The sequence below is a fragment of the Lissotriton vulgaris genome, chromosome 1_1 (genome assembly GCF_964263255.1).
Source record: "Lissotriton vulgaris chromosome 1_1, aLisVul1.2, whole genome shotgun sequence".
Classification (NCBI taxonomy): Eukaryota; Metazoa; Chordata; class Amphibia; order Caudata; family Salamandridae; genus Lissotriton; species Lissotriton vulgaris.
The window spans coordinates 42,174,978-42,200,773 of NC_141685.1; the positions used below are offsets into that span (position 1 = coordinate 42,174,978).

General features: G+C 47.4%; 2 protein-coding genes across 2 annotated transcripts in view; both read right to left on the minus strand.

Annotated features, from left to right (window-relative positions):
• LOC147737127 (uncharacterized) lies at nucleotides 1-25,327 on the minus strand. The gene is made up of 2 exons (XM_086964802.1): nucleotides 25,138-25,327; nucleotides 1-5,359 (listed from the first exon to the last, which is right to left on the minus strand). The coding sequence occupies exon 2, from the start codon at nucleotides 4,741-4,743 to the stop codon at nucleotides 3,547-3,549; it is 1,197 nt and encodes a 398-aa protein (XP_086820928.1). The 5' UTR covers nucleotides 4,744-5,359; nucleotides 25,138-25,327; the 3' UTR covers nucleotides 1-3,546.
• The window catches only part of LOC147737126 (uncharacterized), a 381,113-nt gene that overhangs the window by 120,101 nt on the left and 235,216 nt on the right, over nucleotides 1-25,796 (minus strand). The window lies entirely within an intron of this gene.

Genomic DNA, 25,796 nt, shown 5'->3' on the forward strand with positions numbered 1-25,796 from the left:
TATTCTTTCCGGTGGGTGGGTACGTTCTAATCCCAACCACCGCTTCTTAACCAACAGTTAAGCTCACTTCTAACCGTTTCGCAAAAGGTTATGCAAGTCGTATTGCTAGAATCACACACGTTGCAAAAGGAAACAATACTGCAATGAGTGACGATATTCTCTTATACAGTGCAACAGAGAAACAATGCCATACGTAGCACCACAGTCATGTACTTGCAAATTAAGGAATAATGCAATGTGTATCACCATCAGCATGCCCTGTACCAGGAAGAAACAAAGCAATGCGTCATGCTACAATCCTGTACAGTGCAATATAGAAATAATACTCTGTGCCACGTTATACTCAGATACTGTGCACTGAAGAAATAATGCAATTCGCCACATTACAATCAGGTAATATGCAAGGGAGAAATAACGTAGTGCGTAGCGCACCAAGCATAAAGTTTGTCATGCACAAATGTGGTCAGGCGTCATACGACGGTTCGATAGTTCGTTAGCAGCAATTAGGTAAAGTGTAATACAGCGGTTTTACGTGCTCCGTTAACAGTGCCCCCGCTATGGATCAAATGTTGACACAAAAAGTACTGCTTCCCACTCCGGTCCCAGTACTGCCCCATCCTGGGTCAGCCCGGGCCAGGATCAGAGCCGAAGCAATGGCTCGCGCAGCTGACTGAAGTGGGAGGCCAGGAGAGTGTCCCTCCGGGCCCACACCCCACCCCTGGTGTTAATCCACGTTACCTGAGGGGGCGCAATCCCATTCTCCTCCCCGACGTCAGCGACTTAGGCCGTGATCCAGAACTCCTTCACGGGTTGTGGCGGACTCGGGCCAGTGGCTCAGTTCTTTTGTGGCTGCCGGTTTGGGCTGCTGCTGATTGACTCTGAGGACCCCAATGACTTGGTCCTCACTCCGGCAGTCTCAGTTCACACGAAGACCCACCCTCAGCACTGTGGAGACTTTACTTCAATTCGGGGCACACTCGAACCCGGCACTCCTCGCTAGCACCTCAACACGCACACCGTACATCCGAGACTCGCCTTTTCTTTGGTGCTCACAGCGATCCAGCACTCTTCACCAAGGCTCCGCTTGCACATCAACACGCACCCTGTGCGTTCGAGCCTCTCCTCTTCTCCCGGTGCACACAATGTCCAGGCACTCTTCACCAATGCCTTGGCAGCACCACGACACGCACTCCTGCACGTCAGAGATTCACTTCTTCTTTTGGTGCCTCTGAGACCCAGGCGCTCCTCACCAACACCCGGGCTGCACCACAACACGCGACCAGCGCGTCTGTTTTTCCCTTGGAACTCCAGGTGCCCACGATCACAGGGCACAACTTGCGAAGGTCTCAGGCTAGACAGTGCACCCACACCCACGCTGTATCTGAGAGTCTTCTCTAGAAACTTTTATATTCCTGAGTTTCCAAAACAGGGTGCCCGCTCACCTCGGGCCCTTGGGATTTCAAGACACAGCACAAACTATAGTCTTTTTTTCAAGCAGGGGGACCCAGCACCTTTAAACACTGTCCCAACAGCATCTTCCTTAGTTAGAAAAGCAAACTGCAGACCAGCCCCAGATCACGAAACAAGGATTAGACTTTCCCCTGCAGTCTCTTCAGTTGCTCCTTCTTTAGCAGAGGGTCCTCTTGACAACAAAATGGGTCCAAGCCTTTTCAGTCTCAATCCATATCAGTTTCATTCCAACGGTCAGGGGTTTTAGCTCTCATAGTTATACCCCTAACTGTCTTTGAAGTTTGTATGCGCTCAGGGGTCCCTGACCCCTTCCCTAAATCAGTTCTGGGTGTGTCCCTCCCAGTGTCACCTCTCTCCCTTTGGTACTGGGGGTCTGGAGCCTTAATCCTTCAGCAGGAGATGGGTCAATTGGTTTACAACACCAGCCAGGCCTTTTCACCTCCAGGGCTTCTCCTCCCCCTACTCTCCAGATGCAGGGCAGCCTGGTGCCAGCTAAACCCCTCCCTGGGTCAAGGCCTCTCCCAGCTCCTCTCAACTTTCAATTCCAGACAGACAATCCACATTTCAGAGACACACAGAAATGCTCAGACTACAAACTCAGACACTTTCTAAAAGAGTGGCTTTAAACACACAGTGACAAAACCACCTACACAGAAAGATGCATTATTACACTGTGAGTCCATACAAAACAAACTTCACATCTCCATTATAAACTGACTGAAAACTAGGCTAACAAACACAAGACCCAGCCTCCCCCATTCTGTCCTATGGGCAGAATGGCCTTTCAACAGTGAAAAACGAAATGGTGAGATTTTCAGTTTCAGAAAATAACACACACACAGTTTATGTTCTGCCTTTTACCTACACTGCACCCTACCCAGGGGTGCCCATGTGTATGTAAAAGGGAAAGGCAGGCCTGACAAGTGGTTACATTTGTCAGGACTAAATGCTAACTTAGCATTCTGCACGCAGGCCCTACACTAAAGGCCTGAGTTCCCTTCTCTGCGCACCCTTGCATTACTAGCCCTTTCACACACAGTGCACATCACTAGGGACTTTTACTAGTAAGGCAAGATACCCATCATGGCCAACCAATCACCATTACAGTTTACATAGGGAACGCCTGTACTTTGAAACTGATCAGCAGTGGCAAAGTACCCAAAGCATCTAAATTGGCAACTCTATGTCAGGAAAATAGTCTAGGGGGAAAGCAAAGAGTTTTGGGAACCAAAAAGGCCAAGTCCTACAGCCTTCATACCACAATAACTGCACTTTATTTGCTTCAGTGTACGTCCACAGAAGGGTTAGTATTATTGTTGAAGTACTTAAATTCCTTACCAAATTCACTGCATCTCTATGTTTTTTTCCATGCGTGTTGAGTGATGGTGAGTATTTGCTGATGCCTTTGTAGGGTTCAAAATTGGCAAAAGCTCTTCACACATTCACTGCTATGCTATGGCTTTTCATCTGTGGCTGTTCACTAATGTCTATGTAGGTTTGATAAGAAATAAAAGCTCTTCACAAATTCACAGCACTTGAAAAGATTTTCTCGTGGATGTGTTCACTGAGGATACCTCAATGCTGAATAGTAACTAAAACTACTTTGACTTTCAGTGCATTAGAATGATTTTTCCTCCAGTGTGTGTTCTCTGATGCGGTTTTAGGTGTGATTATTGACTAAAGCGCTTCCCACATTCACTGCACTTGAATAGTTTTCCCCAGTGTGTGTTCACTGATAACTTAATGCTGAAGAGTAACTAAAACAATTTACACATTCACAGCAATTGTATGTTTCTTCCCCTGTGTGTGTTTGCTGATTAATCCTTAATGTTGAAGATTCACTAAAACTACTTCCACATTCGCTGCACTTGAACGATTTTTCCCCTTTGTGTGTTCTCTGATGCTGTGTTAGTCTTGACAAGTACATAAATCTCTTCCCGCATTCACTGCAATTATATGGTTTTTCTCCAGTGTGTGTTCTCTGATGCTGTTTTAGGTGTGATAATCGACTAAAGCTCTTCAGACATTCATTGCACTTGAATGTTTTTTCCCCGGTGTGCGTTTGCTGATGAATCCTTAATGTTGAAGATTCACTAAAACGACTTCCAGATTCACTGAACTTGAATGATTTTCCCCTGTGTGCGTTCTCTGATGCCGTTTTGTGTCTGATGATTGAACAAACTTCTTCTTACATTCACTGCACTGGTATGGTTTTTCTCCGGTGTGTGTTCGCTGATGAATCCTTAATGTTGAAGATCGACTAAAACTACTTTCACATTCAGTGCACTTGAATGATTTTTCCCCTGTGTGTGTTCGATGATGAATCCTTAATGTTGAAGATTCACTAAAACTACTTCCACATTCGCTGCACTTGAATGATTTTTCCCCTTTGTGTGTTCTCTGATGCTGTTTTAGTCTTGATAAGTACATAAATCTCTTCCCACATTCACTGCAATTATATGGTTTTTCTCCAGTGTGTGTTCTCTGATGCTCTTTTAGGTGTGATAATCGACTAAACCTCTTCACACATTCACTGCAATGATATGGTTTTTCCCCTGTGTGTGTTCTCTGATGGTGTTTTAGGTCTGATGATTGACTAAAGCTCCTCAGACATTCACTGCACTTGAATGGTTTTTCCCCTGTGTGTGTTCGCTGATGCTTCCTTAATGTTGAAGAATCCCTAAAACTATTTCCACATTCACTGCAATGAAAGGGTTTTTCCCCAGTGTGTGTTGCCTGATGCCGTTTTAGGTGTGCCGATTGACTAAAGCTCTTCACACATTCACTGCATTTGGATGGCTTTTCCCCTGTGTGTGTTTGTTGATGCTTCCTTAATGTTGACGAATACATAAAACTACTTTCACATTCACTGCAATCATATGGTTTTTCCCCTGTGTGTGTTTGCTGATGTTTTTGGCAAGATGATAACTGACTAAAACTCTTTACACATTCAGTGCAATGATATGGTTTTTCCCCGGTGTGTGTTCGCTGATGTCTTTGTAGGACTGATAATTTCTTAAAGCTCTTTACACATTCAGTGCATTTGAATTGTTTTTCTCCTGTGTGCATTTGCTGAGGGTGCATTAGTTCTGATGACCAACTAAAGCACGCACAGCATGTGTCTGATACTTCTCTCTTGGTTAGTGTCTCTGAGTTGGGTATATATTTGTTTACATACCATGACTGTACTTCCTTATGGGCCAACATAGCTGATAAAGCATGTGTATTATTCTCGCATTCCCTGTATATGTGTGATATTTTGCACATTTGCATTTCAATTTAACAAAAAAGTTTAATGGTCATCAACTACTTGCCACACTTATAATGTGTGTAAGGCTTCTTTGTGGGCAATTGTGTCTTTAGATATGTTCTCCTTCTGGTCGGTGAAAATTGGGACAGTACTCTGTATTTTAGACAGAATAACTCCTCTTTACTTTAACTTTCAGTTGTTTGGCTCCACTCCATTGTGCTTTTCTGTGGTTGCTATGGAACGGCCTGAAATAATTTATAATACACCTCTAGCACTGAATAGTGGTTTGATATCACTTTAGAAATTAAAGCAGTGCTGTAATCACATCCTACATTCGCACAATCAGAGCTGGCATTGGACAAGTTTCCAAAGGAGGTGGTTTATCAGGGTTGTCTTAATTTTCTAGAGGTAATTTCTTCATCTTGAGGCATGGAGGTGCACAGCTGAGACTCGTAGAATCACGGAATTGCCCTTGTCTGCTTCATCCAGGATCTGTCCGTTTATGTTCAGAATCGGCTGTCTCCGGTGGCACTTATGTTTTCCTGAACAATGGAACTCAAAATTTTGGACTGCGTTTTTGCAGCTTTACAGTATTATCTTCATTGGTCTTAAAAATTTTGTAAATTCAAGGATTGTTTTCTGTTGGATGTAAAGAGAGTTAACATTACTTCAATGGAAACATATTGGAACGTGCATAGACATTTTAATTGTAAAAGCATCTCTTCATTGCCATCTCTGAAACATATGAAGGCACACAGTACCTTCGTACGTATACCGTACACAGATATTTAACTAAAAATTCTGTTGAACATGCCACATCTTATTTATTTCAGCAAAGGTGGTCATTTACCAGTGTTAATGGAGCAACTTAGTAAAAAAAAACTAAGATGTATTTATTTTAATTTAGTAAAACACTGGAAAAAAACAATTTAGAACCCAGAGATACTGAAAACAGAAAAGCCTGTGCATCTTGTTTTTAATGTTCATTATCAGAGAAGAGGACTTGCTTCATAACATAACACAACATAACATAACATAAAAGGTGTATTTGTAAAGCGCACGATTACCCGAAGGTTTCCTGGTGCTGAATAACAGATGTTTGTTGTTACCCAACTCAATGGTACTCATTGCACGGGAGGATTAACTATGAGACCTAGTGTGCCATGACAGTGCACCAGGTGCAGTTTTCTGTAGTCTTGCATTCCAATGGGTTCTGGGAAGTGCAGTCTTTTTGTAACTGTGTTTAACGTGGATGCTGATAAAGCTAGGAATGAAATGCATAATAGTCTAGACTTTCTGACTCTTTAGACTTAAGATAATCTCAATTCTGAGCATGCATACAATACGTATGTCAAGTGTGCACTTGGAGTGTTTTTTCAGATAATGAAGGCGGTTCCCCTAGCACATGTGGAGTTTGATGAGAAGCTGCTGTGGGAAGTCCAAATGTCTCCATGGGCCTACGGTGAGCAGACACAGGCGACCAATACGTTGTGAAATGCATCACGTAAAATAGTAACCCCAACCCAATCCCACCCCCTCCCACAACATGAGCCCAAACCCACTACAGACAATCACTCTACCCTCACACGCCCCCCAAAACACCCCAACGTCGGCATAAAACCCTATGACTCAAACCACAAGTATAGTTACAGAGTAGGCGGAAGAGATGAGAAGATAATACGAAGAAAGACAGAAGGCAGAGGATCAGCAGAGGTAGAGGTTGCGAGTAGTCGAGCCATTGCACCTTAGTGAGGCCTCGGATACAGGAGGAGAGCAAGTAGGGAACAGTAAACACAAGAGGAAGGCGGTAGAGGAGAAGGAAGAGTAATAAAGTAGTCTCTAATGGGTATCCTTCCGGGGTATCACAAAAGGGCAGTGTTGGTCCTCCTTCAGTTAACAAGGGCGTCCAGGACAGTTGTTTGAGGCCCCAGCCGGATGGCCTGGAATGCAGCAAATCAGCTTCTGCTGCATTAGCAGTAGAGCATCCATGTCTGGCCATATGTGGAGCACGATTCAGATTTCCTTAAGTGATATGTGCATGGGAAACGCTCGCAGAACTGGAGGCAGTAGCAGTGTTTTGAAGCAGCAGAGGGGCACACGAACACGGGAGAACCACGCTCCCCAGAAGACAGCGGGGCCACGACCAGCTACACCGCCACGCCCATGCACAGGTGCCTAAATACTTCTTGCGTGTCCCGCTTCGCGGCAAACGCTTGCAGACCTGGAGGCAGTAGCAGTGTTTTGAAACAGCAGAGGGGCACACGAATCCGGGAGAACCACGCTCCCCAGAAGACAGCAGTGCCACGACCAGCTACACCGCCACCCCCACGCATAGGTGTATTTAACGAGCATCCTATTTACGTCCCACGGAAGGCGTGCGGGCGCGTGCCGGGCGCATTCCGGGCCAAGGGCGGGCCTGTTTGAGCCCGCTCGAGGCCGGGTGAGGACGGGACGGGCCCACCCTCTTTCATCTTCACCGCAAAAGTCCAAGCCAAGGTTGGTGTGATTTAATTTTGATTGTTTCAGCCCTCAACCCTCGGCAGAGTTTTGTAGTGCCCGCTTTATTTCATTGCCCTTGATTAAAAGTACTGTGGCTTCCAAATCGGTTATGGCGGGCACAAAAGTGGGAAAGGGTAGAAAATCGATCCCTGGTGGGTCGTTTTTTGGAACTCTTGACCAATTTCTCACTAGGGCATCATCTATGCTGGCCCAACAGATAGACATTACTGAAAAAAGGCTATCTCTGGATCCCAATTTCGACAAGCGGTCTCCTCTGGGTCGGTTGGCACAGGTCCCGTCACCTATTAGGTTGGCATCACCTGAAACATCTAACAGGGAGGGCGGTGGAGAGGGTCCTCCTCACCAGGTGCAAATAGAAATAAGACATCAGGTATCCTTAGTTGAGGAGGACGCTCTATCTTCTGTGCAGGATACATTGGCGACCAGGATTGAAGCCCCGGATCCTACCTCCAGGAACCTCCAAACTCGCTCCGCAACCAGTCAGAAGAGAGGTGCAGAGGCTGCGGTAGCATCAGCCAAAAGGAAGCGGGGGGCGCACCCATGAACAAAAGGAAGGCAAAAATGCAAAAATTTAATGGCGGGGGAAAGGACCAATTGCCAACGGTCGTTGTGAGTCCATCAGCGGACCAGCGGCCAGATCATGCATCTAGGGCATCCTCAGACTTTAATGATGCCTGCCAAACAGACTTGGGTGAAGATTTCTGGGCCAAAATGGAAAATATATTTGTCAAGACTTGTGGCCCTTTGCACGATAGACTGAATGCCAATGAAAATAGACTCACATGCTTGGAACAATTGCACTCTGTCGTCCTAGGGGAGGGGAAGGTTTTTGATTCATTAGCAACTAAGGACATTCCATTGAGGCCATCTGGGTTGAATAATGCGTCCTGTAACCCCCCGGTACTGCCAAAAGACAAGCCCATAGACCTGCTACCCCAGAGACTCCAGGTGCGTAGTCAGGAGGATCTAGCTGGGGAGGGCACCGTTGGGCATACAGAGGGGCATAGACCCCTTGAGCAGGCGAGGGGTGGTGTGCTCGCCAATCCCCATACTATTCCTTCCAGGAGTGTAACTCTGAATCCCCCATCCTTTATTTTAGAAACTAATTGTCTGGATCTTCCACCTGAGTCCGCCCCGTATGTGGTTGTCCTTTCTGGAGTGCCAGCCCTGGGCCAAGAGAGCAGGGAGGATTATGCCATCCTTAAGAATACATGTATACATTGGCTCAACTATAATAGGCCATTGCCACTGCACGTATCGAGTGAAATTCTTTTTGCACAACGTGTAAGTTGGGTAGGGCCACGGGTGAAAAACATAGAGGGAGACTGTATAGTCATAAATTTCAGGGATAGTAGGGTGGTGGACTATATCTATAACTGGGCCTCAGGGTGTCCCGAATCACAAGTTCAATCTCTTCACCTGACTTATTTCTATCCCACGTCAAACAGGGTGAGAGGGTCACAGAACAGGGGTGACCAGGGTATTCTGGACCCTAGTCCACATGATACCCGTATCCCCTGGATGAGGAATAATAACAACAGCCCTAGGAGTGATCTGCTCGCCCTCACCAATAGATTTAGTGTGTTAGACCAACATGATTGACGCCCCTCTAGGGGGCGCAGGGCGGCCCCCTTCGGGCGGAGTGGAGGGCCAGTCTATTGCCGCCTCGGAGGCTGAGGATGGGCCCATAGACAGTGAGCCACCTAAGGCAGGGCAATCACTCCCTACAAACACACCAGAGGAGGGACCTGTTTGGGGAGACACCTTAAACCTAGTGGTCTCCGAAAACAGGGAGGGGTTGGGAAAAGATTCTATTAAAATTCTCTCCTGGAATGTGGCTGGAATTAAAACAAACTGTTGTGCCCAGACTGGGGAGCTTTTGTGGAAAGTAATGATGTCTGCCTATTCCAGGAAACTTGGGCACTGGTAGGCGAACAAAGTTGCGGGTACTCAACCCTTAGCGAACCAGCAGTTAAGAAGGGGAGGGGTAGACCTTCTGGGGGCCTCAGCATTTGGGACGACACACACCTGGGGGCACAGGCTGTCCAGGTTCCCACTGAGCCCCGAGATGTGCAATGTGTGTTACTTACACTCCCTTGAAACAGGCAAGCTGCGCTAATTAATAGCTACTGGAGACCCACTGTAAGTGGGAAAGAGTCTCCAACTATAGATCAACTTGTGCAGTTCATTCCAACTCTGGACCCAGCAGTAACGCTAATTGTGATTGTGAGTGGTGATTTTAATTGCCAGTTCGAGCCACTCACTGACTCATCCCACGACGGCCCAGACCACTCTCAGAGCCTATAATGGGAGGACCAACTCAGATAGACCAGCCCAAATGACATTTAATAGGGAGGGCCAAAATTCCCTTCTGGATTATATCCTGGTGGAAGCTAGAACCTGGGGTATGGTCTCAGACTTCAAAATCTTTCCTAGGAAAGACAGTGACCACAATCCCCTGGTCATGTATCTGAAACCTGGGAGCCTGGGCCTGTCTAACCCAGGTTCCGATCCAAATTTAATCGCCCCTCCGCTATCCTTAACTAATAACAGGCGGAGAGTTAAGTGGCCATATATATTGAGTTCTCCTAACAAACTGGCTGATGTCTATCAAAGGGCCCTGCCCCACCTTTGCGGTATGGCGGAGGTGGAGGAAATTCCAGTAGTCAGCATGGAGCCCCTAATTATCCACCAGGGGCTCATGTGGGACCTTGGTGATGTGGTCTACCCAGAGGGGAGATCTAGGGCAAAAACAGCTACAGTCCAACCATGGTACAACGCCAACTGTAGGAAAGCTAAAAATGAACTGGTCTGATAGGTCAGGCTCCAGGATAAAGACAAGATCAAGCTTTACCGGCGTTTGTACAAGTTGGCTATAATGAGGGCCAGGAAGGAGTGGGAGGTGGACAATTGGGAAGACTTAAGAACTGCACTCAAGGCCAAAGACTCTAAATCCTTTTGGTCAATTGTTAGTTGTGGGAGCAAGGAAGGAAAACTGACGAATGAACCCAACATAGCTGCTTCGGCTTGGGAGATACATTTTAGGGGGTTATACTCCCTCGACTGAATGGGGCCTGGGAGATAACACCTGCGGAGGTTGAGTCTGCCATTCTGAACCTGTCCCCAAATAAAGTCCCTGGCTTGGACAAGCTACCGGGTGACCTGTACCGCTCAGAGCCGAACATATGGGCCCCCTATCTCTGTATGTTATATAATGTATTTTATATAATGCCATTCTAAAAGGCATGGATCCTCCGGACTCATGGCGGGGTGCCGAAATCGTCCCTATTTATAAAAAAGGTTGCCCTTTGAAACCGTCCAACTATAGGCCAATCAACCTTATAGACGTCACCCAAAAACTGATGGGACGCATCATCCTGGGTAGAATATAGACTTGGATGGAGGAACATGAGGTCTTGTCTACCTATCAGGCTGGTTTCAGGCAGGGAACATCAACTGTGGACCAGTATTTAGACTCCAGGTTCTATACTGGAGAACAGTGACTGTAGAGGGTGGCAGCTTCTACATGATCTTTGTAGACTTGCGGTCAGCGTTTGACTTGGTGCCCAGAGCTAAACTTTGGAAGGTGTTACATGAGTTGTGTTTACCAGGTTACCTCCTCAATGTTCTAGCTAGGCTCCACACTGATAACTTCGCCCAGGTGAGGTGCGGAAGGCAGGGTAAACTGTCTCCACGTTTCCCGGTCAGGCAAGGGGTCCGCCAGGGCTGTGTACTGGTGCCCACCCTTTTTTGCCTGTACATCAACGGCCTGGTCGATAACCTGCTTGGGATCGGAAACATAGATGCCCCGAGGCTAGTCACAGGCCGGGTGCCCGCTTTGATGTTCGCGGACAACACTTTGCTGTTGTCCAAGACATCGACGGGCATCCAGCACATCTTGGATGGCTTCGCGGACTTTTGTGTATTGCTGGGATTGGAGATAAACCTGGACAAAACCAAGTTTATGATCTTCAATCCCCCGAGGCAGACACGCCCGAACCCTCTGTTGGGAGGAACTCCTCTAGAGAGAGTTAAAATCTTTGAATATTTAGGCATTACACTGGGTGAACACTTCCAGTGGGATCCGCAGTTGGCCAAAGCTACACTTAAACTAAAAAGAGAGGTGGGGGGATGCAGCAGCTCCATAGAGAGTCTGAGTTCAAACCGGTGGCCCCAGTCATAGAAATTTATAGTGTGCAGGCCAGAGCAGCAGCCCTTTTTGGGGCCGAACTCTGGGGGCATCAAAACTCCCCCAGTTTAACGAAGGTTGAACACACCTTTCTAAGGAACATATTGGGCCTCCCTGTGAGCTCTCCACTCGTCCCACTTCGTCTGGACCTAGGGTTGCCCCCCATTGAAGAGGTTATGTCATCACACCTCTAACATTTTGGAAAAGATAATGGTCCATCCCGGAACTTGTGTCCTATAGAAATGAATTCAGGGATATATGGGATGCCTTGAGTCGCAAGAACATTAGTTAGCTATACAATTATATCATCGAGCAATCAAAGTCCATAAATTTATTTCAAGGTCCATAAATTTATTTTTCAGATAGAGTAGTTATTTATATTAATTTTCCTTGAGATATTTCAATTTTCATCTTCATTGAAACAATCTTCAAATACATTCTTCAACATACGTGCAGCCAACACTTGTTTTGTCTGGTCTATTCTGACCCAAGACTTCCTCAGGGCTGCAACCCAAACAAAGTATAGTAAAATATTACATCCTTATTAAGCCAAATTAAGTTTTATATATGGCAAAAAAGTTCAAGTTGGAATCTGGTATCTAAGGGACACATCCCCGAAACACACCTGTGCCCAATAGTGAAAAAGAGCTAAAAGGTGTCTGCTCACCACCAATTTCATAACTTGAAACACCCAGTAAATTACTATTGTCAGATGAAATATGTAGCTTCTACCTAGTTTGTTCGTTTTTTATCCAAAAAGTATAGTAATGTAGTAAAGATTAGTACAAAGTAACACGATGCAGCTAGACTGCGAGGCATCCTACCTATATTCCTCCACGATGGTCAATTCAGCTTAATATATTTCCAATATCCGTAATGCACAAGAAGTCTGTAATAATATTTTAAACATTAATACCTTACTCAATAAGTGTTATCAGTTCACACTCAATATTAGGTGTGGCATAATTTATATATGCTTGCAGTAAGCAGGTTAGTTCTCTTACCTCTACCTATAAGTGTGAGTCTCCCAAAAGGTATCGAGCTGTAGCTTCTAGGTGCCGCTGTCTGTCACCTAAAAAGCCGGGGACTCGTATTAAAAAAGAGCATAATCTAAACTCAGTCTTTTTAAGTGATTAAATAATCTCAAGTTATTATCGCAGTTGTACAGATGTTTCTCACAGAGTAAAAAGTATCACATACATCGGATCGCGTTTCTCCGTGTCAGCATCCTGTTTGCGCGTAATCTTGCTTATTCTTCTTATACACACATGAAGGCAGGGGGCGCCATCTTGGTATAGTCCGTAAAGTAAATTTAAATTGAATTATGTCTAATCTTCGCGACTATATAGACAATATCTCCTCTCTATTTATAATATATATTACTGTAATATTAGAGAATAGCGATGAATACATGTAAATATACATATATGATTATCAGTACTAGCGAGCAGTAATAAACTACATATGTATCTAATGATTTTAAATTTAACAATGTTAGAATCCACAATCAACTGTTATTATTATTTACCTCAGTAAAGAGGCACATATCAATAGTTGTGAGGTAATGCACGCATCCGAAAATTCAGGTCCTAGCTGTCTTATATAAAGTACATTAGTAGTAGGATAGGCTTACCTGAGCTTTGGGAGACCCTGGATGTTGCCATTATAAGAACTACAATCTAGCCACCCTTTAGGCGAGCTCTGGAGTGGGAAGACTGCCCACAGAGTTCCTTGAGGTCAAGGCAGAATATAAAAGAGAAGAATTCTTGGATGTGGTATTCCCTGCACCAGCAAGAAAACTCCATATGCAATTCAGATTGGGCACCTTGCCTCTTAGATTTTTCTCCGGTAAATGGGACAAAAACAACCAGAAAGAATGCCCCGTTTGTGGATATTCCTTGGGAAATGACATACATGTCTTTTTCTATTGCCCAGGGTATCAGGGCGCACGCAAGTACTGGCTAATCCCTATTTGTAGAAACATGGGATTTCGCCAGTGCTCACGCGCAATGAGAGTCCTAAAATACGACACCCACCCCCCTTATTGTCTTTGCTGTGTCGTGTTTCCTGAATGCAATGTGGCATCGGTGTAGGAAATTGATTAGCGGCTAGTATGTACTCCTGCCACAATCAAATGTAAGTTCGATAATGAAATATAGTTTAATCTTATTTTACTATGTATTGATTCTATTGTATACTTATTTTAGAAGCATTTCATATTTATGGTCTTAATATTTGTATTGTACATATTTCTATGCGCTTTGAGGCTGAAATAAAGTTATCGAGCGATATGTCCATGCAGAAGCAATGATTCAGGGCTAATTAAGTAGATGATGTTTTAAGCGTTTAATCTGGTGTGTGGTCTGCCAATTCGTTTCCCCTCCCCTGCCAGGTTATAGTTCATCTTCAAAGGTGAAGCAGCTTGACCTGGTTCTGATATAGGGGATGTGGATCTGATCCCAGGCAACTCCAATGTGGTCGGAGGCGAATTGCAAGGAATAGGTCGTAAGAAATTTGTGACATGCTGTGAGTTGGTGACAAAATGCTGCTTCCCCTGGTGGGTAATTTCAAGGCAAGCAGAGTACGGCATTGCATAAGTGATGTTGGTTGTTGAAGTTTTCTTTTGACCGGGAAGAACTTTTTTCGGGCTTCCTGGACTGCCAAAGTAAAGTCAGGGTATATGGTTATTGTGTTGCCTTCAAAGGTGAGTGTGCGCCACTCCTTGGCTAAACGGAAGGCTGAGTCACGATCGTTTAAAAATCTAGCCACAATGGGCCGTGGGGTGGTGCCCGGAGGAGGACGGGCCATCAGCAAGTGATGAGTCCTTTCCACCACCAACAGTGGAGAGAAAGCGTCAGTTTCAAAAGGAGTGGTGAGCAAGCGTTCCATGTACTTCTCCATTTTAGCTGTATTGATGGACTCTTGAATCACTAGAATTTGTATATTTTTTCTGCACGACCAAGCCTCCAGGTCCTCATTCTTTGCTGCTATAGCTTTTAGTATAAGTTCCATATTAAGGACTTGGTCTTCTCTCTGCGAAGAGGAGTCTCCCAATTCCGTTACTCTGTGCCCTGCCCCCCCAAGCCATTGGTTGTTTTTTTTTAGGGTTTTATATAGCGCGAACTAGACCCGAGAGATTGGGTATCAGAGCGCTTTACATGAGCACCAATTTTCTTACATGAGGACACATTCATTTTTGTTAGGCACAGGGAGATTAAGGGATTTACCCAGAGTCACAGGATGTTGAGAGTCGCTGCCAAGACGCGAACCCTGTTCCCCAGCTTCGAGGCCGCTGCTCTAGCCAGAAGGCTACATCCTCTCCACAACTCTTGGGTGATAAAGTCTATGCATGTTCACATGGAGTCCATCTTGGATTCTATAGAGGTGAGGCTATGCTTCATCATGATGAGGAGTAATTTCATGAGATCCTCGCTGGATTATTGGCCCGTCCACATCCACTCGGCCATTGTGGGGTCTGCATCGTTGCTATGATTCTGGATGATTTGCAGGACTTAAAAGGTAGCTTTGATTGTTTCCCCTCCATTCTGCTCATCTCGGAAGGGTGTGTAGCAAGTTGCCCCGCGATACGGGAGGCCAGGGCCGGCGAGGCAGGTGCAATCCTGATCTGAGCCCCCATGCTACTAGTATCGGTGATCCTCAGTTTATAGTCCCCAGGTTCCGCCTCACCCTGTCAAACCCTCCAGAGGGGGCACAAGCAGACCCACACACTTGATGTGGTCTTCATATGTGCAGGAAGGCCTACAACAGCACTGGAGCGTAGGCCGGTCACACTACAGGCAAATGGGAGGGGGACAGGGTGGCTGAGGGTAGTATGTTTAAGTACGCCACAGGTATGTAGGCCCCTCCACTCACGCAAGGTGCTGGGGTGGTATAGCACTCGTCCCTGGTCTGGGCCACAAGCTATGCGACTGGGGTTAAGGATGTCTTGTGGGCCTGCAAAGTCTTTTGGTCTTGTAGAAATGCAGCAGCTTCGCCCTTCTCTCACCTCCGGGCTGCAGCAGCCTCCGCAACTCGTTCCCACATCCAAGCCATCAGCCAGCCCGCCCTCTCCTCAGGCAGAGCCCCGCATTGAGATCTCAGCAGTCTGCAGCAAACCCCCAGCGCAAGGATCATCCAGCTCTCACCACCCACATCTGCCAGGCAACCTGGCACTCACTCAGTGGAGCGGTCGCGGCATCTCATTGTCCCGCTCCTGCGGCCGCCATCTCAGGATTCATGAAGGCACCACAAGTTCGGAGGCCTCTCTGATCGTCAGGCTCTCCGCCTGAGGTTCCACAGATAAGAAGCCAACCAGGTACATTGCGGCACCTTACAATGTGCAGCATGTTAGCAGGCTATATGGCCAGTGTGATCACAGTGATGTTTAGTCCCATGCAGCAGGAGCCTTACTCGAGTGCGGCCATGTTGCTAGTCCGCCCTCTGGCTCTCCAGTACCCGACAGGGTTGCCCCCTGTCGCCGGTGCCATTTGCAATGGCTGTTAAACCTCTAGACCTGATGCTCTGCACCACCCATCATTATTGAGGAATGGTGATTGACGAACACCCCATTGATATCTCCCTATATGCGGATGATCTATAAGCGTACCACAGAGGGCTAAGCTCAGATTTGGAGGGTGCGTTTAAGGCTTTTGATGATTTTAGCCAGATGTAAGGACTGTGTGAATTGGGATAAATCAAATGACTTCCTGATAGATGCTCCGACAACAGCTTTTTTTCCCGTTTTGGGGAAGGATCCAGTAGATAGACCTTGGAGTCTCAGAGACCCCTCTGAGAGGGTCCAAAGCGTAAAGGGAGCCTCTAGCAATGGAGATGGGGGAATGATACAACTTCCCCTGGGATCACAGCTTACTGGACTTTGGACGCAGCTATTACTCGTCTACCGGTTTGTGCCCCCATCACCCTCCTCCTCCTCTTTCAGGTTTTGTCTCATACTACCCCCCTTTCCCTCCTTTGTTCTCTGTCTACATCCCCTGCTCCTACCCCCTCTCCCTATAATCTCTCCCTTTGCCTGCTTTTTCCCTTACGTGTTTGTCTCGACCTAACATGTAACTATGTAGCTATGCTCTAAAACTGTGTAAACTTCGTAACGATGTAACCTTAAACTATGGTCTGATACTCATGTAAAGCGCTCTGATACCCCCTGGTCTAGCCAGCGCCATATAAAACTTTTCAAATAAAACAGCTAATATTGGGTATTATTTTCTCTGCCGCAACTGTCCTCATGAGGCCTAATTGATTAATGTCGAAACGTGCCAACCCAAAGATACAGAGGAGTCCGCCAAATGTGGATTAACATAAAATAATTGTGTACATGTTCTTGATAAAGAAGTGAGGGTGAAAAATTCCCTTGAATGTGTTTTGGATTTATTCTAGTGACGGATGGTACAGAAATGTCTTGGTTTGGTAGATTTCCAAAGATGGTCGCTGAGCCCGGGACTAAAAATGCAGGTGACTGCCTAGCAAAACCAGGTAGTTTTGCGAGAGATAAGTTTGAGGTCTCCATAGTACGTTTTGGGCCATTACCTGTAGCGGGTACCAGGCCTACCCACACAAGTGAGGTACCATTTTCATTGGGAGACCTGGGAGAATGCTGGGTGGTAGAAAATTTGTAGCAGGCCTGTTATCCGACAACTTGAACACATAGAAAAGCGAAGAAAATGTGATAGTTTTAGCTAAATTTTAGGTTTGCAGACGATTGTGGGTACGAAAATATTAGGCGATCCACGCAAGTTGCACCTCCCTAGACCCCCTGGGTGCCTAGTTTCCAGAACTGTTGGGTTTTGGTAGGTGTCCTAGATGGGCTTTTACCTACATCTGCCTCCTGGAGGGTGGGGGCTCTGAAGAGCTGTGAAAAATGTTTTAGAGGGTGAAGGCATTGGCATGCCCATTCTGGGCTGCCCTCACCCTTCAGCTATAAAACAACTGTCCATGACTGCCTAGTGGGTTTTCTGCCCCCAAGGGGGAGGCAGATCAGGGGTACTAGCCCCCATTCCCCTCCCCCCAGGGCTGAAAGAGGGAGAAGATTGTTTGGGGGTGTGGGGGCATTGGCATGCCCATTTGGGCAGCCCCCACCCCTATATACACAGATATCAAATCCCTGGTGCCTAGTGTACTTTCTGCCCCCCGGGGGCAGATTGGGGGCTATTGCCCCACCGTTCCCCCAGGGGGGCAGAAAGACTGACTGTATTTAAAACTTTTGGAGGGAGCAAAAGTCCTTGCCCAAGGGCCTGCTTCCCCCTCCCTGGTGCTTAGTGGGTAGATCCTTGCTTGGGGAACACCCTCCTGCAGCAATCCAAAGCAGGGATCAACTGGGGAGGGGTACCGTTGGAAAGGGGAGATTCTCCCCCGTCTCCCGAGCCAAAAAAAGGGAAATCCCCCTACTGTTTACAGCAGAGGGATTTAGTACTCGTTTGCACATGTTGCGCATGACAGTGACCATTCCGTCATGTACACGGAAAGGGTTAACCCGGAACTTTGACCATTCCCTGCAACAGACACTTGCCTGTCACATACTGACATTTGTTTTTCACTTTCATTTGTCACATTTTCCATTTCTAGCAGCTCTTGCCATATTCCACCATTGCCCATTTGAAACACGAACAGCTTTGCCTCTAACATTGATGACTCTAAAGGGATCTTTACATTTCGAAGAGCCCTTTCTTAACAAAAGGTGCTTTATCAGTGATCGAATGAGGTGCAGATCTATAAGCCAACACCAAATCGCGGAGAGCTACTTCACAATACTCTGTATTTCACAGCACTTTAGATAAACCTTTCAAATAAAACAGCTAATATTATGTCAGGAACGGGCCAGGATCTCTGCTGGGAACCAGTCACATTTTGCTTCCTGAGCGTTTGCATTTATTAAAACTTGACTGATCTCATTGAGGGCAATTTTCAAATGGCAGTGACTTACCTGAGGACTCCAATACATTTCTGGCTAACACTTCCTCTATCCGTCGCGGGCAAGGTCTGTGGGTAACTTAAGCAACCCTTTTAAGTCCCTGGTAAATGGTACCCCTTTTACCTAGAACAAGGAGCCTGAAGAGGGTCCTCTAGGGTTCCAGCACCAGCTGTGCCAACACAGACACCCCTCATTAATAATACATGAGCTGCCACTGCAGCCTGCATGTCTTGGTGCAGAGAAAACTGAAGAGTCGACATGGCACACATCCCTGTGCGCCATGCCCACAGACCGGAGCTCAGCACGGAAGACGCTGTAGGATTCCTTTTCCTGAGCAGTGGAATACGGAGGCAGGAACCCGTATTTCCAGAGGACCTTAAGAGATTTCCTTTACCCACAACTGGAGACGTACGCTCTAGGTTGACAGAAGATCTTCTCAGACCTTTTTGGCAGCTACGTGCAGTTGAATCAGTCGTTACGATGCTAGTGCATAGTAAGATTATGGGCAACAGGAGGAAGGTTTCACCACCCACTTTGAACCCAGTTTTCCTTGTGCATACCAATTGGATAATATTTTCTCTGCCGCAACTGTCCTGATGAAGCCTAATTGATTAAGGTTGAAACGCGTCAACCCCAAGATACAGAGGAGTCCGCCAAATGTGGATTAACATAAAATAAATGTGTACATGTTCTTGATAAAGAAGTGAGGGTGAAAAATTCCCTTGAATGTGTACAGGACTTCCTCGTTTTGGATTTATTCTACTGACAGAAGGTACAGAAATGTCTGGGTTTGGTAGATCTCCAAAGATGGTCGCTGAGCCCGGGACCAAAAACGCAGGTGACTCCCTAGCAAAACCAGGTAGTTTTGCGAGAGATAATTTTTAAGTCTCCGTAGTACGTTTTGGGCCATTACCTGCCGCGGGTACCAGGCCTACCCACAGAAGTGAGGTACCATTTTCATTGGGAGACCTGGGAGAATGCTGGGTGATAGAAAATTTGTAGCAGGCCTGTGATCGGACAACTTTGCCACATAGAAAAGTGAGGAAAATGTGATATTTTTAGCTAAATTTGAGGTTTGCAGACGATTGTGGGTAGGAAAATATTAGGCGATCCACGCAAGTCTCACCTCCCTAGTCCTCCCTAAACCCACCTGGGTGCCTAGTTTCCAGAACTGTTGGGGTTTGGTAGGTTTCCCTAGATTGGCTTTTGCCTCCATCTTCCTCCTGGGGGGGAAGGGAAGAGGCTCTGAAGAGCTGTGAAAAATGTTTTAGAGGGTGGGGGCTTTGGCATGCCCATTCTGGGCTGCCCTCAACCTTCAACTATAAAACAACTGTCCATGACTGCCTAGTGGACTTTCTGCACACAAGGGGGAGGCAGATCAGGGGTACTAGCCCCCATTCCCCCTCGTGGTCTGAAAGAGTGAGAAGGTTGTTTGGGGGTGTGGGGGCATTGGCATGCCCATTTGGATAGCCCCCACCCCTATATACACAAATAACAAAGCCCTGGTGCCTTATGTACTTTCTCCCCCCCCCCGTGGGGCAGATTGGGGGCTATACCATATGCCACCATTGCCCATTTGAAACACGAACAGCTTTGCCTCTAACATTGATGACTCTAATGGGAATTCTACATTTCGAAGAGCCCTTTCTTAACAAAAGGTGCTTTACCAGTGAACGAATGAGGTGCAGATCTATAAGCCAACACCAAATCACGGATAGCTACTTCACAATACTCTGTATTTCACAGCACTTTGGATAAACTCCACTAGAAATGTGTTGAATCTCTCCATATTTTTGTTTGCCTGAGGATGTGTAAATGTTTCACTCCACACTTGTCTTAAAAATTCTGTCACGGTGGAAGAAGTGATTTGAACTCCATTGTCCATGACCAGCTCCTCAGGAGTCACTTCTCTAGCAAAAACTTCACACAAAAAAACAAATCACAGAGTCAGTGTTGAGTTCTGCTACACCACCCACCTGGAAAAACTATCCATGTTGAAAATTAACTTTCTCATATTGGAATGTAATATATGAATAGATCTCAAAAATAAGAACCACAATTCTCTGCCACACCATACCAGGACTTAAAACAGGCACACCAGTAAGCACTGTGGTCACCAAATGTCACCAAATGTTTATCACTCAAACAGCATGGTGCACAATTTCTCACTTATCCTTCTACCTCCACATTGACTCTAGGCTACAAGAAATCCTTTCTTATCCCATGCTTAGTGGCGCTCATAGCCAGATGGCCAATACGAGCCGTCTCCAAACTCTTTTGGTGGAAAACTCCTGGTGGAATAAACTCATCACCTCTTACCAATAATCCTCCTTTCACAGATAACTCACCCGCCACCTTGCGATGAGATTGCTGAGATGTAGCATACGTTTTTTCCCTTGCTGACCAAAATTTCACAAAATTCGTATTCTTGTTGAATACAGAATCCTCCCTCAACCGATCCCACAATACCATCATATCGGAACAAATGACCAAATCTTCAACTTTGGCAATGAAACATTCCTTGATTTCTTCCTGTACATCCACCCCACAAAAATCTCCATCAACTAGTAAACGAGACAGAAAGTCCGTTTTAACACTCTTTCCTCCCACAATGTGAATCACACTAAAAATTGAACTCCACTAATTTAATAATCTGGCTGTGGCTTTCTTAATTTTTTTTCCAGGCAAAATATCAACGAGTGATCGCTGATCTGTCCGTAAACAATATTTTCTTCCCAGAGATATGGATTAAACTTGCCAACACCCCAAACACATGCCAACATTTCTTTTTCCATTACAGAATATCTTGTTTCCAATCCTGTCATCCTTCTGGAAGCAAACCTAGAGTGACTTCCTTCCATCGTTCACTTGTGGCAAAACAGCCCCCATGCCATATGCTCTAAAAGCACAATCACAAAAATATTGCGTCCTTCCACATAAGGCTGTAGTGCAGGAGCAGCGTCAATACTTTGTTTGATGAGATCAAAACTTTATTGACATTTTGCAGCCCATTCAAATTCTACATTTTCTTTAAAATAAATGCCTAAAGCACCAGTCAAGTCCGCAAAGTTGTTTTAGAAACTTTGCACAGAATTCACAAAGAACTAAAAAAAAGCCAAAGTTGCTCCTTATCAGTGGGATGGGGTACATTTACATTACGATCAACAATGCACGGTTTGGATTTGACCCATCAGATATCAACACATGGCCTGGGTGCTCTACTTAATTTACTCCAAAGATACATTTTGTCTTCTCTGATAGTAACCCCACTGGATTCGAAGGTGGACAACACTCTTTCAACATATTTGTCATGAACTTCTTTCAAATTAGCAAATCTTAAGATATCATCCTGAAATATTACTACCTTTGAGAAGTTCTCGAACATTTTCCTCATGACCTTTTGAAACACAAATTCAGGGAGGCCAGAGGAGAATGGAGTGATGAAGGCACCTGATGACGCGCTGCTCTAGGGTCCATTTGGACTGACCTGTGCACATACTTCCTTTTTTGTAAGCTACACATATGAAGTGAGTAGAAAGCAGTGCATTGTATACAGATTTCTCATAATATGGTAAAAAGCAGTACAGTCAACATATGTACTTTGTGTATTTCCCTTGTAGTATAGTAAAAAGCAGTACAGTGTAGAGATTTTTAAGTGTGGTAAAAAGTAGTGTTGTGTGCACATATCCTGGTTAAGCTGTAAATACCTCTCATGCAGTAAAAAGCAATACAAGAGTTACAGTCTGTACAGCAAAAAGCAATGCAGTGTGTTATTAGTGTTCTAACAGTGTAGCAGAAAGGCAGTGAGGTATGCACACATTTTGACTGTGCAGAAAAAATCTAGGTGGCGTTAAAAAGATTTTTCACTGTGTATTAAACAGCACTTCAGAATGCACAATCCATTGTGCATATATTTTTCACACTAAACAGCAGCGTAGTGTGTACAGAATCCTCAGAGTACAGTGAACAGCACTGAAGTGTACGCTGATTTCTCTTCGTGTAGTAAAAAGCAGCGCAGCGGCCCCTTATTTCTCAAGGTGTATTAAACAGTAGTGCAATATGCACATATTTCTCAGTGCACTAAACAGCAGCATGCAACGCTTTATCATAGTCTCGTAAAAGTAATGAAGTGTGTACACAGAGTGCAGTAAACAACAGTGCAGTGTGCAAAAATTCATTAGTGCAGCAAAAAGTAGTGCAGCCAACATATTGCTGTCACACAGAAAAAACAGAGTGTTGTGAATGGATTACTCTGTTTAGCAAGATGCAGTGTGTTCAGAGTTTTCATTATGTAGTAGAAAGCAGTGCAGAGTACAGATTTCTCAGGGGAGTAAGAATTAGTGCAGTGTGCACAGATCCCCCATATTGTACTATGATGCAGTGCACTATGCGCAGATTTATTACAGTATAGTCAACAGCAGTGCTTTATGTACAGATTCCTCAGTGCAATAAAAAACAGTGCAGCGACTCCTCATTGTGCAGTAAGATGCAGTGCACAGATTCCCTCTTTAACACAAGTGATGATCTCAAACACCCCCAGGGCCGGAAGGAAAGCCGCCAGGGGCCCCGGAAAGAAGAGCTTAACTCAGCCCCAGGGGCCCCGGAGAGAAGAGCCCAGCTCAGCCCCAGGAGCCCCGGATAGAAGACCCAGCTCAGCCTCAGGGGCCCCGGAGAGAAGAGCCCAGCTCAACCCCGGGGGCCCCTGGATAGAAGAGACCAGCTCAGCCCCAGGGGCCCCCGGATAGAAGAGCCCAGCTCAGCCCCAGGGCCCCCCGGATAGAAGAGCCCAGCTCAGCCCCAGGAGCCCCGGATAGAAGACCCAGCTCAGCCTCAGGGGCCCCGGAGAGAAGAGCCCAGCTCAACCCCGGGGGCCCCTGGATAGAAGAGCCCAGCTCAGCCCCAGGGGCTCCCCGGATAGAAAAGCCCAGCTCAGCCCCTGGGGCCCCCTGATAGAAGAGCCCAGCTCAGCCCCAGGGGCCCCGGATAGAAGAGCCCAGGTGCCCTGGATAGAAGAGCCCAGCTCAGCCCCAGGGGTCCCGAATAGAAGAGCCCAGCTCATCCCAAGGGGCCCCCAGATAGAAGAGCTTAGCTCAGCCCCAGGGGCCCCTGGATAGAAGAGCCCAGCTCAGCCCCAGGGGCCCCCAGATAGAAGAGCCCAGCTCAGCCCCCAGGGCCCCCAGATAGAAGAGCCCAGTTCAGCCCCAGGGGGCCCGGATAGAAGAGTCCAGTTCAGCCCCAGGGGGCCCCGGATAGAAGAGCCCAGCTCATCCCAAGGGGCCCCCAGATAGAAGAGCTTAGCTCAGCCCCAGGCGCCCCTGGATAGAAGAGCCCAGCTCAGCCCCAGGGGCCCCGGATAGAAGAGCCCAGTTCAGCCCCAGGGGCCCCCGGATAGAACAGCCCAGCTCATCCCAAGGGGCCCCCAGATAGAAGAGCCCAGCTCAGCCCCAGGGGCCCCGGAGAGAAGAGCCCAGCTGAGCCCCAGGGCCCCCGGATAGAAGAGCCCAGCTCAGCCCAAGGGGCCCCCCGGATAGAAGAGCCCAGCACAGCCCCAGGGGCCCCCCGGATAGAAGAGCCCAGCTCAGCCCCAGGAGCCCCCGGATAGAAGAGCCCAGCTCAGCCCCAGGGGCCCCGGAGAGAAGAACCCAGCTCAGCCCCAGGAGCCCCGGATAAAAGACCCCAGCTCAGCCCCAGGGGCCCCGGATAGAAGAGCCCAGGTGCCCTGGATAGAAGAGCACAGCTCAGCCCCAGGGGTCCCCGGATAGAAGAGCCCAGCTCAGCCCCAGGGTCCCCTGGATAGAAGAGCACAGCTCAGCCTCCAGGGCCCCCAGATAGAAGAGCCCAGTTCAGCCCCAGGGGCCCCGGATAGAAGAGCCCAGTTCAGCCCCAGGGGCCCCCAGATAGAAGAGCCCAGCTCATCCCAAGGGGCCCCCAGATAGAAGAGCTTAGCTCAGCCCCAGGGGCCCCTGGATAGAAGAGCCCAGCTCAGCCCCAGGGCCCCTCCAGATAGAAGAGCCCAGCTCAGCCCCCAGGGCCCCCAGATAGAAGAGCCCAGTTCAGCCCCAGGGGCCCCGGATAGAAGAGCCCAGTTCAGCCCCATGGGCCCCGGATAGAAGAGCCCAGCTCATCCCAAGGGGCCCCCAGATAGAAGAGCTTAGCTCAGCCCCAGGGGCTCCTGGATAGAAGAGCCCAGCTCAGCCCCCGGAGCCCCTGGATAGAAGAGCCCAGTTCAGCCCTAGGGGCCCCTGATAGAAGAGCCCAGTTCAGCCCCAGGGGCCCCCAGATAGAAGAGCCCAGCTCATCCCAAGGGGCCCTCAGATAGAAGAGCCCACCTCAGTGCCAGGGGCGCCGGATAGAAGAGCCCAGGTGCCCTGGATAGAAGAGTGCAGCTCAGCCCCAGGGGCCCTGGATAGAAGAGCCCAGCTCAGCCCCAGGGGGCCCTGGATAGAAGAGCCCAGCTCATCCCTAGGGCCCCAGGATAGAAGAGCCCAGCCCCCTCCCAGATGCCCCCGGATAGAAGAGCCCAGGTCAGCCCCAGGGGCCTCCCAGATAGAAGAGCCCAGCTCAGCCCCCAGGGCCCCCGCATAGAAGAGCCCAGCTCAGCCCCAGGGCCCCCGGATAGAAGAGCCCAGCTCAGCCCCCAGGGCCCCCGCATAGAAGAGCCCAGCTCAGCCCCAGGGCCCCCGGATAGAAGAGCCCAGCTCAGCCCGGCTCCTGCAGAGATTCCCTCTAGGATTGTTCAGTCTATTTCTACAAACACAGCTGAAGGTGCTGACAATCTCCTACCTGAGCAAAGACCTGTGCAGACATGTCCAGGCTCTCTCCCCCTCCTGGTGCTGGGGGTGGGAGAGGGGCAGATCTGGGGGCAGAGGGGGCAGATCTGGGGTCTGTGAGGGTCTGAAGATGAAGGTAACTGGCCACCAGACAGGGCTTCTTCCTCCTCTGCAGCAGGCTGGACACACCAGGAGAGGCCGAAAGTAATTTCACCACTGCTGCTTGTGCTGTCTCTGCCGCTGCTGACCCGGAAAAGGAAACCCTTTCATCCAATGTGCTGCTCAGTGGATTTCATGAGCAGGCGAGGAGCGCCCTCTGGTGGTCACTGAAGGAACCGCATCCTTCAAGCTCCAGCAGAGAATACATTTTACACCAATAAGCATTTATACCTGTTAAGACCTGGGGGTTTTAGGTTTTTAGATGTTACAGACAGGGTTGACACCTAAAACCAGCTGAGATGGCAACACTAGTCACAGACATGGATGGTCTTAAGACACACAATACAAATACAGCATTTACAATCCTGCACGCCACACAGATGTAGCATTACTAGGTAGATGGTGCCTCAGTACATATGTTGCAGGAATGGATCCGGAAAGATATGCAGGTTGTTTTAATTTAAGGAATTATAATTTTAAGGAATCTCAGTTGTGTTAATGTATTTTTATAAA

Bases quoted from the DNA above. Each gene is read 5' to 3' on its own strand.
- LOC147737127 (XM_086964802.1), bottom strand. From the start codon at position 4,743: ATGCAAATGTGCAAAATATCACACATATACAGGGAATGCGAGAATAAT.